Source organism: Tyto alba, unplaced genomic scaffold (assembly GCF_018691265.1).
Source record: "Tyto alba isolate M040663 unplaced genomic scaffold, T.alba_DEE_v4.0 Super-Scaffold_30, whole genome shotgun sequence".
Lineage (NCBI taxonomy): Eukaryota > Metazoa > Chordata > Aves > Strigiformes > Tytonidae > Tyto > Tyto alba.
Window position 1 is genome coordinate 677,588 of NW_024881305.1, and position 15,377 is coordinate 692,964.

A 15,377-nucleotide genomic window follows, 5' to 3' on the forward strand; every position below is an offset into this window, starting at 1 on the left:
CACAGAGTCTTTCTGGACCACAATGAAAAAGAGGTCAGGAAGGAGCAGTAAGGTCGTTCTTAATGGCAAATCTGAAGGTAGACTGAAACAAAGCAGTTGTGGGTATTTTCTTGGTGATTGCTGCTGCTGAGCACAGGACCTTGAATTTCACCTCTTATACGTCACTTTGCAGCAGAAAGCATGTCTGTGGCAGGAAAGAGAGCCCAGAAGAAGTGCCACAGTGCAGGCAGCATGCTAAAGAAGTTCCCTCCACTGTAGAGGACACTTGCTGTGCAAAACTTTCCTGTTCCATCTCTGAAATCCCCTCTTTTCCCTGAGGCACCTCTCCTCAACAGCCAGCTCTGGAGTGAAGCATAGCTAAGTCAGTAGAGTTTTGTTCCCGTTCTTGTTTTCAGAAGTCTGGTCTCTATTTTGGCATTTCAAGTGTTTAATGGTATTTCTACAAAGAAGAAAGTCTAGGAGGGGCCAAGAGCAGATGTCTACCACATCCAAGTGAATGCTACAGTCAGGCATGCCACACATCTGGATGTACTGCAGGTAACTTTCCTGCACTGATGTAGCTGTGGTGTGGTGAGTCCTTGCTAAAGTTTGGCTGCTGTTAGTATTCCTCATTGCATGTGTGGAAGCAGGAGCCTTTCTGGCTCCTTATGTCGTGATCCTTCCTCCCACGTGTAGTGTGCAAAATCTGAGATTCACCTGAGAACAGCAAGGTGGCCCAACTTGTATAGTTGAGTCAGTGCACGGACAGTGAGGAAATGTTACAGCTGTGCTTTCTTTCTTTGGATTCAGGTGAGCTGATGCCCCTGGAAAGGACTGAGGCTGTCCTCCCCTATGGCCACATATTGTAATTTGGTTCAGGAATGATAAGCCAAGTTCAGAGGAGTTACTGCTTTTCGGCATAGACTTTTATCAGGCAAGATTTTTCTGGTTCCATGTACCACCAGCTATCATCCAGCCTGCAGCTTCTTAGTTCTTTTCTCCACTTTACTCAATCTGAGCTGTCACTGAAGATCTGTGCTTGTCACCAGGACCAGCAGCAGTAGCTTGGCAATATCAGACCAGGTTTGAGGAGAAAAAGCTGCATCAGAGTACAAATCCAGTTCAAGATTCAGATTTTGGAGTTCTTCCTCTGCTTACACTGGCCTGACCCAAATCCCTGGTCTGGGTTCAAGAATATCTCATGCTAGGAAACAAAGTGTGTGGCTGGACCTTATTTCTTATTCAAGCAGCTTTCTCTGCCATTCAGCTTGTCTGCCCTTGTTGTTTATGGACTGTTCTGCAGTACCTTTGAAAAGCACTAGCATGTTTACTGCAGTGATGAGCAATACATTTTTCAAAAGCCATTGGCAAAGCCAGTTAACAGAAAACACATCACCCTCTTTTATAGGGGTCAAAAACTGTGACTTGGTCATGGTGTTGTTGATAGAACCCAACAAGCAGTTCACTGCACCCCCTTTGTAGCCCTCAAAGAACAGCAGTGGGAACAGCCACGCTGACATTTGGCATTACAACAGAGCAGCCTGGGCCAGGTTTGTACTTGGGAAGTGGAGTGACTGGGACCAGGATGCTGGTGTCTTTGAGCCGCTGGTATGAGTGGAGTGCTAGATCTTTCCCTCATGGTGGGAGATCCTAAGATACCACCAGGAAGGAAATCAAATTCTTCTGAGTCATCCTCCATGGCCTTGTTACACAACCTTCTTTCCCTTCAGGTAAGCTTCTGCTATGCCCACATCTCCCTCAGGCAGACCAGGTGGAATTGTCTCCTCTGACCATAGCTGTCTATATGTTACTCATCTCAGGTAGTCAACAGTGGAAAATGATGAGCATCTCCAGAGGTGAATCATGCCTGTTATCTCAGAGCCCTGTCTGCGGGGATGAATCAGTCTTTGGAGGACTCTGGTTTTCTCTTCTGGCTATGGAAAGACCCTATAATTGATTTCAAGTTCTTTGTGAATAAGGCTGGGTGAGATACATTTTTCCTAGCCCTGGAGGGCAAAACAGTGTCCCCACTCCCCACTTTTATCTGGCAAAAACAGATCACCAAGCTAACACACACCATCAGAGCATGGGTACCACAGCAGAGCTGAGCATCTCTCCTTCCCCATGGCCCTGTGCACGTGACCCAGCACATACTTGTGTAGCTCTCAGAGAAACCTATCAGAGGAGATTGTCCTGCCCAAAAATACAAGTACAGAGCATTAACCAGACCCATTAACCAGAGAGGAATTTCTCTGCTCTCCAGAGCTGGAGAAATTTGAATTTGTAACCATTGTTCTGGGCACAAGTCAGAGATGAGAAAGGCTTCTGACATGGGTACTGGGTACATCACAGACATTTTTTTTTTCCTGTCAGTAGGAACTCAGCTGATCAGATTAGAGCCTTTTCTGCTTATGACTAAAAAGGCAAAAAATTCAATGTGGTTATCCCACTACAATGACCTCAATAGCTTTTTTTGAGAGGAAGATTTAGAGACCACACACAAGCTATTGAACATATCATCCTCAATGAACAGTTGCTTTTAGTTGTGCCCCAATAAACCCTTGTCTCCATCTGTCCTTCATCCATTACTCCCTGGATTTGAGCAATGACATGTTGTGAAGTGTATGGAAACGAAATGTCCATATGGCTCATGCTTGTGAGTGTCCATGTTGTGAAGGATCCCTGGATTCACCTCCCAGGAAGATGAGAGTGTCATGTTGTTTATCAGACTAACAAATAAAAGTTTAGCGCACTTCAGTCACTCTAACTTACTTTATTGCATGACAGAACTAGCAAATAGAACAGAAAAATAGGTATCTGCATAAATTGCTATCTCCTCCCAAGAATGGTGTCATCAGATATAGAAACTCTAGCCCTGACTGCATCAGATGCCTTACCTGTGTACACAGTCTGTAAAAAGCAGTAGTTTCATCTCATTACAGTTTTTGAAATTCTTTCCTGGAATGTGTAGAGAGTAGGCTTTTCAGCTCCCACTGATCTTGAGTTGGGCCATCATGTTCATGATGATCCCGAGTCAATTCCTCTCTTGATACTTTGCTTACCAATTTTTCCATTCATTGAGCTTGTGATTGGCAACACTTGCAAGGGGGTGATGACGAGTGACACCCTTTCCACACCTCAGTACCTCCAGAACTCACTAGCTGTGCTCCCAAGTGAAGCAGTCACAGCACAGATTGGGTGGCTTGAGTTGTATTTGTCTAGCAGTTTAGCAGAGGTTACTTACATGGCTATGCCCATTATGTACTGTAATCACCACCAACCTTTTCTGTATTGACTGATAGCAATCCATTGTGGCAACCAGGAGCTGCATTTGGATAAACATTCAAGAGATCATTCACACCAACCTGAAACTGGTGGTTGATTGTCTATCTATATTGTTCCTACCTTTCTCTGCCCACACTGCAATGACTGCAATGACTGCTGTAACCACGTTTCAAAAAACAAATGTCCCTCAGAAGGGACTCTGACAAACACAGAATCTTAATTCCACCTTCATACCCCTCTCATATGCACTGCCAGTTCCCATCTCAGGGTGGGGGACAGGAAGAGGCACATATATATATATATACTATCTTGACTGCCCTCACAGTGCCTTGAACATTTTTGACACTAAAGAAATAATAATCACAGTTCACATCCACAATACACACACACACATTCTTGCATATGAGTCATACAGTAAGTTCCAATGTGTTTTCCATTGACTTTTATTATGGGGACTCATGAACCTTAACTCACTCGCTTATACACAGAAGTATCCAGGGCATGCTGCATTTCCCTAGTGACGACTCAATAGAGAAGATGAACAATGGGTCCCAGATGTTACATACAGTAGATACAGCCGCATAGCAGGGAAGATGGGTCCCAGATGTTACATACAGTAGATGTATCAGTGCAAAAGGGAGATGGGTCCCAGATGTTACATGCATTGAATGTGTAAGCACTCCCTGACAAACCACAGAGAAGCTTCAGGTAAACTGGAGAGAGCAAGGCAAGCAAGAAATGAACAACATATTTATTTAAACTGGCACCCATCTTTTCAGCATTTAGTCCTCTACACAAGATACATTAGTCTATTCTCATTTTTAACCCTCTGCTTCTTTCATAACCCCATGGACTTCAAGAAGTTCCTCCCACAGCAAGGTAGATGGGAGCACAGTCAATTTAGTGAGACTCAGGGATGAAAAGTACAGAACTGTCTCACCTTATGAGGTAAGGAGTAGGAATCACTACCTGTGTTGGTAGGATAATCACTAAGTTAATTTTTAGCCAAGTGATGTGATACACATAAACAAAATTTTAGGATCAGCAGGAGTCAGCCCTGAGCATGACAGGCCCTACCAGACATGCTATCTTCAGCAGCAGGAGCTCAGTGCCATGATCTGAGGTCCCTGTTAGCCCAGGCTGTAGATGGCCCAAGCAAATTGTCTCCTAACAGCCATCTGCAGTGCTAACTGCTCTTGAAGGGAGGCAACTCCCTCCACAGAGCCTTGCAGTGCAGGGCAAAGCTACTGTTCCCTTTGTACAGAGGAAAGAAGAGGCAAAGAAAAGCCAAGCAACTTGTCCAGAGTCACACTGAGCCCACAGCAGACCAGGGTCACTGGACAGTTAGCTCCAAATCCCAGCCAAGCAGACGATGCCCTGTTTTCACAACTCAATGTTACACCTTAAAAGCAGCCCCAGCTGCCAGAAAGAGCAGAAGAGCTTTCCGGTGCCCTGCAGCTGTGGTGTGGCTCGAAAACTACTGTGTCTGGTCCATAGAGAATTCCTTCAGCCAGAAAGGGGCCAGGGAACAATCCCACAGACCCCTGTGTTGGGTCCGGAAGGCTCGTGGCTGCCATTCTGTTTAAAACAGCCTTCTAACTTGTGGAGAAGCCAGCCTCAGCCCTGGTGAAATTGAGAGCTGTTGTGCACTCCTCTCTGGGATAGCATCTGGACAGCTGTGACCATCAAGGTTCAAGGCTCTCAGCAAAGGCCAGTGCTTCTCCCCAGTATAGTCAATGAGCTATAAGCGTGAGGGTTATTTAATTTCTAAACCAAGGCTGGCTGCATTGGAAAGTAATGGGGCATCCTATGGATGCTCACTCAGCACAAGGAGGCACCCAAACACACCAGGCACCTCAACAGGAGAAAGACCCCACCCAGGTGTCCATCAAAACAAAACAACTACAAGTCTAGCAATGATTTCCTGAGTCAAACACCACGAACCGGACAGCTGGAGCCCTATCTCCATGTCAACTCATGAGTAGAGGGTAGATGGAGCGAGGCAGACATGAATCCAGCTGTGACACCCCTGCAGGTCCCCACTTCCAGACAGAGACCTTGTGATGCATCTGGTCTGGCCCTGTCCCTGTGCATTCAAGGTGTGAGCTGGATTTTGTGTCCCAGTACATTTTTGGCCCTGGGGATCTCTCAGAGTGCCATGACCTGTTCAGACCCTCTCTCTCCAGAGAGAAGTGTGTCCTGTTCCTTCTGTCTCCAAGAGCTGCTCTCCCTTCTCTTTTCCAGCTAGTTTGTGAGCTTGACAAACACTGTGTTTCCCAGAAAATATGCAGGACCCACACTGCTTGATGGGCCTTCAAACCATTCTGCTTAGCCTCTGGTTGCTTTCTGTACCTTCTCCATTTCCCTGTGCCTGGCACTATGGGCAAGGGGGGCACCCAGGGGGAGGGCTGCAGCAGTGCAGTGGTGGAGTGAAGCTGCCCAACTGTCAGCAGTTTCTATAGCTGCACAGAGATTTTGGCAATCCTTCTTGCACGGTTCTGACCTGAGGGGTTTTGGAGGTGTCTGCAGCTGGGAATAACAAAGCCCTCTTGTCTGTACCAAAGGCACTTTGTGTGGTGTCTAGGTATTTCTCTGATTTAATTTCCTGAGCAACCCTCATAGAGGGCTTCCCAGAGGTACATGTCCCATTAAGTCAGGAGTGAAGACTCATTGCAGTCCAAACAGAGCCCTACAAACTTTTCCACCACATCCTATTCCACAACCAACTGGGAACATGTTTGCATCTTGAACCTTCATTCACTGCCTGGGATGGATAGTTTTCACAAATGTTTTTAAACTGGAAATGGAGCTAGGGTACTCTTGTGAGTCCTGCTTGAGGGCTGTGAGCTCTTCTGTGGTGGGGGCAGAGAGCCTAAGTGTTGGAGCAGGCCTACAAGACAATGTTTTACCTATTCAGTAATGTGTCATTCATAGAATCATAGCATCACAGAAGGGCTTGAGTTGGAAGGGACCTTTAAAGCTCATCTAGTCCAATCTCCCTGAAATATGTACGACATCTTCAACTAGATCAGGTTGCTCAGAGCCCCATCCAACCTGACCTTGAATGTTTCCAGGGATGGGGCATCTACCACCTACCTCTCTGGGTAACCTCTTCCAGTGTTTCATCACCCTTATCGTAAAAAATTTCTTCCTTATATCTTGTCTGAATCTACCCTCTTTTAGTTTAAAACCATTACCCCTTGTCATATCTCTACAGACCATGCTAAAAAGACTGTCCCATCTTTCTTTATAAGCCCTCTTTAAGTACTGAAAGGCTGCAATAAGGTCTCCCCGGATCCTTCTGAACAACTCTATCAGACTTTTCTCATAGGAGAGGTGTTCCAGCCCTCTGATCATTTTGTGGCCTCCTCTGGAACCACTCCATTCTCCCACTGTATCTTCAGTGTTATGAGCACAAGGACATGATAGAGCAGAAATTGAACCCAGTTTCCCACATTCCAGGTTAGCACTGCATTCCCTGGCTGCCTTTCTCCTATCCCATTTGGTATCAGTTGGTGGAAGAAGCCCTTGCTCCTCACCTGGGTTATTTGGGCCATCTCAGGGACCCAGAACCTCCTGCCCCTGTGTGTCCGAGTCCCCATCAGGTTCTGTGCCTGGCAGAAAGAGCAGCACACATGGAGTTGGCTTGCAGGAAAGTGTGACAGAGGGAAACAGTGCTTTCGAGCAGGGTGTTTTGCCGGGATTCAGAGCTGTCCTCCCTTGCTGCACACTCAGCTCCTTACACGGCAAGTTCCCCAGGAGCTCACAAGCCAGATACTGACTCAGTGTGTCTGGGAGTTTTTCCTGAGAAAGGAGCTGAGGTGTTGGCCCGTCATTAGTAAGTTATCGGAGAAGTTTAGCTGCAGTGACATCATCTCCTTCTTATGTTACTACAAGGAACTTAGATCCTATTATGGGATAGGAGGTAACTCAATCGAGCCTTTCAAGATAAACTCAGACAGGAAGAGAGACATGATTGCCCGAAGGCACCAATTAGACATTTCTGGTGAGATCAGCTCTGTTCAGCCGACACACATGCACGCTGGGGCCAGGGAAGACAGCAAGCACCTCGTTCCCTGAGAAAGGGGTGGTCCCAGGGAGGGTGGTCAACCAGCTCTTTCCCCCACTGCTGCTGGGTCAGTCCTCACTCCTTCAAGGGTCACAGCTCTCTCTCCAGATCGTCCTTTCTTTATGACCTATATTCTGCTGTTGACAGATAATCAGGATGCAGAGGAGCTCCCCAGTTTGGAGAGAGAACAGCCCACCCCAGTACCACCCAATTTTGCCTATGATCTTTGGTGGCAAGTGTTCTCCAACTTTACAGAGGGAAATAATATCCCAATGTGTTTCAGAAAATACTGGGAGGATGGATGGATTGGAGTTTGTGGTCCCACTGTCCTGTTGTAACTGGGCTGTGGGCAGTGGAGGAATATCAGAGTAGTCCATACTGCAGATGGGTTACTGCACATAGCTTGTGTAAGACATCCAGACAGACAGATATTGGCTCTACTCTGTGTGAGGAAGGAATAACAGCAGTAAAAGTTGGGATATTTCCTGGTAGTATTGCATTGTGCATTTTTATTGGTTTCCAGGCTGTAGCTCCCCCTGTAAATGTTCCACAGCCAGAAGGAACTGGAAAGTTAGGGGCAAAGTTGTTTCTGCCAGTCATAGCCTGAGTTTTGCACCACATCTGTTAGAGAACAGAGACAGTGCTTCTGGTTATCCACTGCTGCACACTTCTGCCAGCCATGTTACAGACAGCAGGATGCATGTGCTTAAAGATGTCTAGGAAATGCACTTGTACATCCTTTGAAATGCTCTGAAGCCATTCTTGGAATAAGACAGTTCTTAGAAACTGCTGGGTCTGTGACACAGGAAACCAATAATCTTAGATTATAGCTCGACCTGTCAAAATTAATACAAAACTTAAAACACGCTCTCTGCACTGGCAACTGCACATAGCCCCACCACCTGGACCTCCTGAACAACTGTTCTGATTACATTGGCTTATCTTCTGCACACTGAGAAGGAGGAATTCCCCACTCTTGACTTTTTCTCATTAGAAAAGGAATTCCCTACCTGCTTGGTTCCTTCTAGGAATGTTTTCGATCTTAGCATAATATCTGGTCTGTTCCTGGCAAGAAGGCAAGCAATTCCTCCTCAAGCCTTTATCAAATACAGATAGTGGCTCTTCAAAGGTATGCTAGGCTCTTACCCCTGCACCCACATAAAGCCTACCTAACACTGTCTAGTCCAAGAAAAGACTTCCCTTTCCCACTACACACAGGTTCCTCTGGCTGACAAGAGCTACCACTGGCTACAGCAGCATCAAAAGCACCAGCTGGTGGGACACAGACATACTTGCATTTGGTGCTGACCTGCTTCTCTCACCATGGCTCAGCACAGACGTGAACATCTACTCAGGAAACAAAGATGACATAGGCCCTCAGACCAAAAGCCAAGGGACTTCTGATGTTCTTCCCAGGCAGTTTCCTCTCTCCCTATCCCTGTAGTTCCTAAACCAGAAAATAGAGTAAAATCTGAGGTGATTCCAGGCACTTTTAGGACTTCTGACTAAGTATCATGTTGAAGTCATATGAATGCCCATAACTATCAGCAATATATGCAGATCTGAAGTCAGAAGCTGAGAATTTCAAGCAGATGGTGATTTTCATAAGCTGCTGTTCTTGAATGTCCAACTTAAATCAGCTCCTTTTGTCTGCAATGGACAGGACGATGCTCTGCAGTGCCTTGCTTGAGTCTGAAGTCATTAGGAAATCTTGTCCATCTGGAGACCATTGTGTGTCATCCGCTCTCCTAGACCTACAGCACTGCTCAACAGCAAGTGTGAGATGAAGTCCCACTTCTAAGCTATCCAGCAGCTCCATGAAAAAGGCATCTTCCTCTGTAAGCAACAAATGGGTTAATGCTTGCAAGGAAAACTGAGTGATTTGGTGAAATAAAGACTAAAACATATCCGTGGAAGGTGATGAGCCAGCCCCAGCCTGCGCTGTCCCATTTACCCACTAATCGGCCCAATTATCTTAGGTATAAATCATAACACAAAACACTTACAGAGCCAAAGTCACACACTGAAGGAAGGAGAGAACTGCTGGGTTGGTTTTTGTTTAGTATAATTGGTATAATTACTAACAACTCTGTGCCAAGAACTTCAGCTTTTCTCCTTCCAGAAGAGAGTGGAGAACTGTCTGAAAGCCATAGCAATTAGCAATCCCCACATGAACAGTTTTTATTAGAAAGAATGCACCTCTATTCTGGAAAGAGCCAGCAACTCCCTGCAGAACAATTAAACAACCCAGAGACCTTTTGGCACCAGGAACACAGCCATCACTTAGTCCATGTTCCCTGTTCCCTTGTTGATGCTGCAAGGGCACATAAGGAATCCTTCCCATCATGCTGCATGTGAAAAGCCTTCACCTGGACACTTCCTTGTTCCCAATTTTAACTTCACCAGCTCCAGATAGGTGCATTGTGCTGTGCTGTAGTCCAAGCAGGCTGATGTTTCTGAGGTTGCTCAGGCCCTTGTCCAGCTCATTGCAACCAGCAGAACGTCTTCCTTTCACTCCACTGAGGAGTCTGGCTGGGATCTGATTTTCACACTCTGGAGCTTATTAAGGCAGCAATTAGGTGGCTGGGGCTCATCCACACTCCCTGAGCATGCTGCTCTCCAGATAGTATCTCATGGACAGTGGCCACACTCATCACAACACACCACGTTGCCACCAGGCAGCCCCTGTGAAGGTGAGGAGACGGAAGACTTGAGGTTCATTAGAGTCTTGGAGAGGCGACCTCTCACTGACAGCAGTGTGTGGAGACATGGAGCCTGGCTGGGAGCTGCAGCATGTCCAAAGCTAACAGCCATCTAGGAGTGTTACCAAACTCCTTAGGTGAATCTCAGTTATTGCCCTTGTAATAACCATAGGTATCCACAAAGACAGGGAGGTGTCCGAGTACCTCAAAAAAATCCACCAAGGACCCACGCTACCTCACTGGCACTTCTCTCATACCTATGGACCATGGATGTAAAAAAGTGCCTTTCCTGGGCATAAGCTAAATAGCCACGGAGAAAATCCATCAATATTAATGTTTTCCCCAACACTTGGGGCACCATCACACTGAAGCCAAACTCCCTTGTGGCTCACGTCTGAGGGGTCACCAAGATGTTCATGACCAAAGTGGGACGTAAAGCTAAACAGCCATGGTGTCCACCTTACTCCCTTGCCACGAACCCTCCCTGTCTTGGACAGCTCAGCCTGCTGTACCAGACCTTGGCTCTGTTTCAGTGACTCCGTTTCTGAAAGCTTAATTTGGTTTTGAAAAATGATAACTATTCTCAGTGGATATTTTCATTGTCTGTTCTTTAATTATTTAAACTTGAAACAGAGCATTCATTTTAAAACTATTTTCAGTAAACATATAGGGATTTGGATGAAAGAATGTCTCTGAAAAAAGTAAGCAGTACTTATTTTTTTGAAAAACAGATTATTATGCCAGAAACTAACAGAATTCTTATGCTGAAGAAGAAATGGAAAAATTAAACAAAGATTAACATTCCCCACACAAGTTTTAATTTTGGTCGAAAAGTTCTTGTTTGTCCCAAAGTATTTTGATGAAAATTTTCAAATAGAGTCTTTAATCTTACTGTGAGCTGCTGCAGGGTTTGCTTTTCTGCTCTTTGTTCTTTGGGTTTGTCTTCTCAGGATGATGAATGATGCTATGCTCTCATTTGGTTGTCGTCTTGGTGACAAGAGGTAAATTGAAGCAGAACTTGCAACATGCCCACCCTCTTCAAGGGGAAAATATACACTGTCTTGTGTCAGTCCTCTGAGAAGAGATGCAAATCCTGTGGCAACTGAGTTGAGCTTTGGGTGCAATGTGCTTTTGTCACCCAGAGAGAAATCATTAGAGCTGGCTGCAAAACTCTCAGCTGAACAGCCTTGCACCAGAAAATGCCACTTTGCGGCAATGCAAGTGTATTGCAGTTTGGAAAAGTACATTAATATGGAAAAATGGGAGCAATGAAATAGTTATTTAATCCACCTTGGGGTATCATTTCAGTTTGAGGTGATGCTGTATCAAGACTTGTGCATTTCATTCAAAGGACAGTTGTCCAAGGGAGGTCTCAGGAAGGTTTGGCTGACCAGGTACAAATCTCTAGCTTTGTCTACCCAAGTCAGACCAGCCAGTGCAGGAAATGCTTCTCTCTGTAGCATAGGAAAAGGTCTGTTTCCCAGGATCATCTGAGAATTTCACCCAGGAAATACCACCCCTACCCCACTTCAGAGACCACAGCTTGCAACTGGCATCTTCCCTGCTCCGTGCACATGATGAGGCATTTGGTCTCCTCCTGCAGACTAGAAGTTTATTGCAGAGTGCCAGGAAGTGGTTTGTGAACTAGAAAACATTGTCCATGCACTTCGGACAAGGGTTTGGTGCTGAGGGGGAACCGTGTCTGGGGGTCTGCTTCAGTATCCAACTTTCACCAAAAATACTACTTTATGTAGTCAAAAATACTAATTTCTATACCACATTCATTTACGGAGGCTCACCAATTCGAGGGCTGAGCGATGATAGTTCAGTTAACTTTCTTCTCTTGTGCTTTGATAAGAGACAAAGTGCTTTCTCTTTGTAATTTGAATTTAGAGATCTTTCCTTTAGATAGCTTGGAAAAATAAAACAAGCTCTGTTGGCCATGGATGGAAATCAGAATTTGCTTTCTCCTTGGTATAATACGTTCCTGGTATTTCATCCAAATTTGAAGTGTTTTGCTCTTACATTTTGATTTTAAAATCTACAGATAACACATTGTAACCTGTTCACCATTGTTGAAATTAGATCTTCAACAGAGATGATTACCAAACCTAGTTTTTTAACTTTTTTTTTTTTTTTTCATAATAAGCTTAATATTCTTTGGCTTCTAATTCTATTTTGGAAAAAAAAAAAAAAAAAAAAGTCTTAAAAATTAAAGTTTCTCATCAAATTAAACCTCAAATTCAACTGCCTTAAGGTTTCCGTGATGATTAAAAAAAAAAAAAAAAAAGACAATTGTCAAATCAGGAATAAAGAAAGGCCTGAACATGTGCAATACAGAGAGCACAGGCTTAATTCCTGCGCCATGACATATGGTCTGACTCATTTGTGACACTTCTGCAGTTAGCTCTGGCTGTTAGGATCAAACGCAGGACCCCAAGCAAGGCTGCCACATATTTCATATTTCCAGACAAATCCTTTTCTTCTGGAATGGGGCTTTGGCCACACAGTCTGGCTGCCCTGCACATCCCGCAGCAGTGGGTCTGAGAGGGCTGTGGGGTACCCCAAATAGGGCTGTGCCCCTGCAGATGGGCTCGGGCAGATCCACAGCAAGCCTGGCCCCAGGGGATGCAGCTTTGATGCTCAGTTTTAAGAAGGGTGCCTGCATGTCACAGCTGGCCCCTGTCCAGATGGTGGGTCCCTATGAAACAACTTACCCCAACCACTTCGTTTAAGGAGCTGCCATCAGTTGGCAGCACTAAATGGCCATCAAGAAAGGATAATCTTTGGCAGCAGTCAAACATCTCCAAGCACAGGCAGGAGCCTTGCATGGAGACCTCCTTATGCTAATCACTATTTACAGTCTAATCCAATCTCCCTGGCCATCAATCCATCCCTCCTCGGCATCAAAACTCCCTTTGCATAACACTGCGGGCATGTAAAGCAATGCTAGATCGTCTCTCACTTATCCCCACCCTGTTTCTTTCCCACCCAGACGCCTGGATGCAAACCTTATCTCTGTGGTGCCCGAGAAGAGCTTTGAGGGGCTGCTCTCCTTGCGTCACCTGTGGCTGGATGATAATGCCCTGACGGAGATCCCTGTCCAAGCTCTGAACCACCTGCCAGCACTGCAAGCCATGACCCTGGCTCTCAACCAGATCTGGCACATCCCCGATTACGCCTTCCAGAACCTCAGCAGCCTCGTGGTGCTGTAAGCCTTCTCTGCTTGTTATTCCCTCGCAGCTGTGGCATCCTCCGGCTGGGACAAGGTGCTGACTGTCCCTGTCAACCAGGGTCCTCCTCCTGTGGGAAGACCTGTTGGTCGCTCCCCAGGAGCAGCTTTGTGCTGCCAGTACAGCAGACAGACTCTTGTTCACAAGAGTCAAAGAATCCCCACTGTTTGTTATGAAATGTTAAAATTGCTTCTTTGGTTTTTTTTCATATTTTCCCTGCTTTTCACCGATGAGCCAGAAAACTCCCAAATATCATTCAAAAAATGCCTTGCATTTAAAAAAAAAAAAAAATCAGTATCTTGTTATAAAAAGCAGATTGTTTTTCCCTGAAGATTCAAGCAACAAAAAGTTTCTCATTTCTATTTCCCCATCACATCCCTGTGTTAAAACTACAGGAATTTCTATCAGCATGGAAAAAAAAAAAAAAATGCAACAACTTGTAGTCAGGTCAAAAAGCAATATTTTTTCCTTGGAAAACATACCAGGAAAACTTTTTGACCAAACAGATTTTGAACAAAAGGTCTAACCTCAACACCTTGCCCAAGCCTGTGGTGTTTATTTGCATGACTGTGTTACATATGCAAATCAACTATTCTTTGCAGTGATAGTAACTCGATGATACGTGTTGTTGTCTAATTAGCATTATAAACATTTTATTGTCAATGTCCAGAGTAATGTAGAAAACAGTGCTGCTCTCAGAAGATACCTGATCCAGGAGGGAAACACTTACTCCATGGGAATTAAAATAAACTAAAACACTCTACAGTCTGTAATCGGAAAGCAAACTGATGTCTTTGGCAGTTATGTCGGGAGGTGCATCCTTTCTATCAAGAGTCTTGTATACAATCTAGCTTTTAAAAGGAAGTTTACATGTGCAAATTAGCTAGTCGTTACTTTTTTGGTGTTGATTATCAAGTTCAGGTGTGATTGCCAACATTAGAGCTCCTCTATTTACATGAAGTACTATCTTTTAGTTTGGCAATATGTACTGATACCAGCGTATTAAGTAACCTCAGCATGTGATGCCTTAGTGAAAGTTTAGCAATTATTTTGCTTTCAAAATTTAAAGTGTTTACTGAAGCCATCTAGCATAGAAAGTGATCGGACAAAGCACAGTCCAGAGTTTTATTAAGCATCAACTTCAGCTGTTTAGACAAAGGATAAAGGCTTATTTAGGAGAAATGCTAAAAGCAACTTGAGAAATGTCAAATAAGTAGTTTTCACCCACAATAGTGCTCATTCTACAAGGCATCCCATGACCATCATAATGCAACCACTTCATTCAGCTATAATAGCTAGCACGGCGGGTGAGCTGACATTTGGGGTTTTATTTCAGTCTCAAAAGCATGCTGCTTTCATTCTGGCTTATCCCATACTTTGGGCGAGAAGCAACTCCTTAATTAAACAGGCAAGCTCAAGAAATAAATGTCACTGACCATTAGGTCACAAGGGAGAGAATAACGTCCCACCACAGACAATTGGAAGGGAACACATGTGTGATCCTGCCAGGCACTGTGGGACACAATGCTAAATTTTTGTGGGATCACAAGTGTTTGGCAGAACTGGCCCCATAAATCTCTCCCATGCTTCCATGGATACCCCTGTCAGTGTGCAACCAGTGGAAAGACACCCAGTGTTCTTCCTGCATCCCTACCAGGGATGTTTCCCTGCATCAGACTCACCCGTCAAGCTGTGAAGAAAACGATCCCAAAAGCCAGCTGAGCTAGGCAGTAAAGTGTTCGAGGAGACTCTCCCTACCAGGATGCAGATGATACATGTGTGCATTCCCCTGCAAGTGTCTGAATTTGCATGTAGATGGAGAAGAGCTGGTTGCTACCATAAACATCAGGAAACTCCTAGCCTGAGAGGTATTAAAATGAGCACCTGGGGGAGGAGAGCCAAGGGCAAATGTGGAGGAGCACAGGGGAATCTCTCCTGTCCAGCCTGATTAATACTCGTGGACACAGCTGACCACAGCTGAGGGCATGACTCTCCCAGGTGCAGAGATGTGCTCTTCCTCCTCCACACACCTCGGGCCTTTGGGAGAGATGTGGGTGATCATCCTTCACTGACACAAAGCACCAACATCAGAATATACAAGCTTCAATC

General features: G+C 45.1%; 1 protein-coding gene across 2 annotated transcripts in view; it reads left to right on the top strand.

The window, feature by feature from the left end:
- The window catches only part of LGR6 (leucine rich repeat containing G protein-coupled receptor 6), a 146,355-nt gene that overhangs the window by 84,580 nt on the left and 46,398 nt on the right, over window positions 1-15,377 (top strand). For both annotated transcript variants that reach the window (XM_033001990.2, XM_033001992.2), the window contains exon 5: window positions 13,031-13,246. In XM_033001990.2, the coding sequence (XP_032857881.2) occupies window positions 13,031-13,246 (216 nt within the window). The remainder of the gene's footprint in view (window positions 1-13,030; window positions 13,247-15,377) is intronic.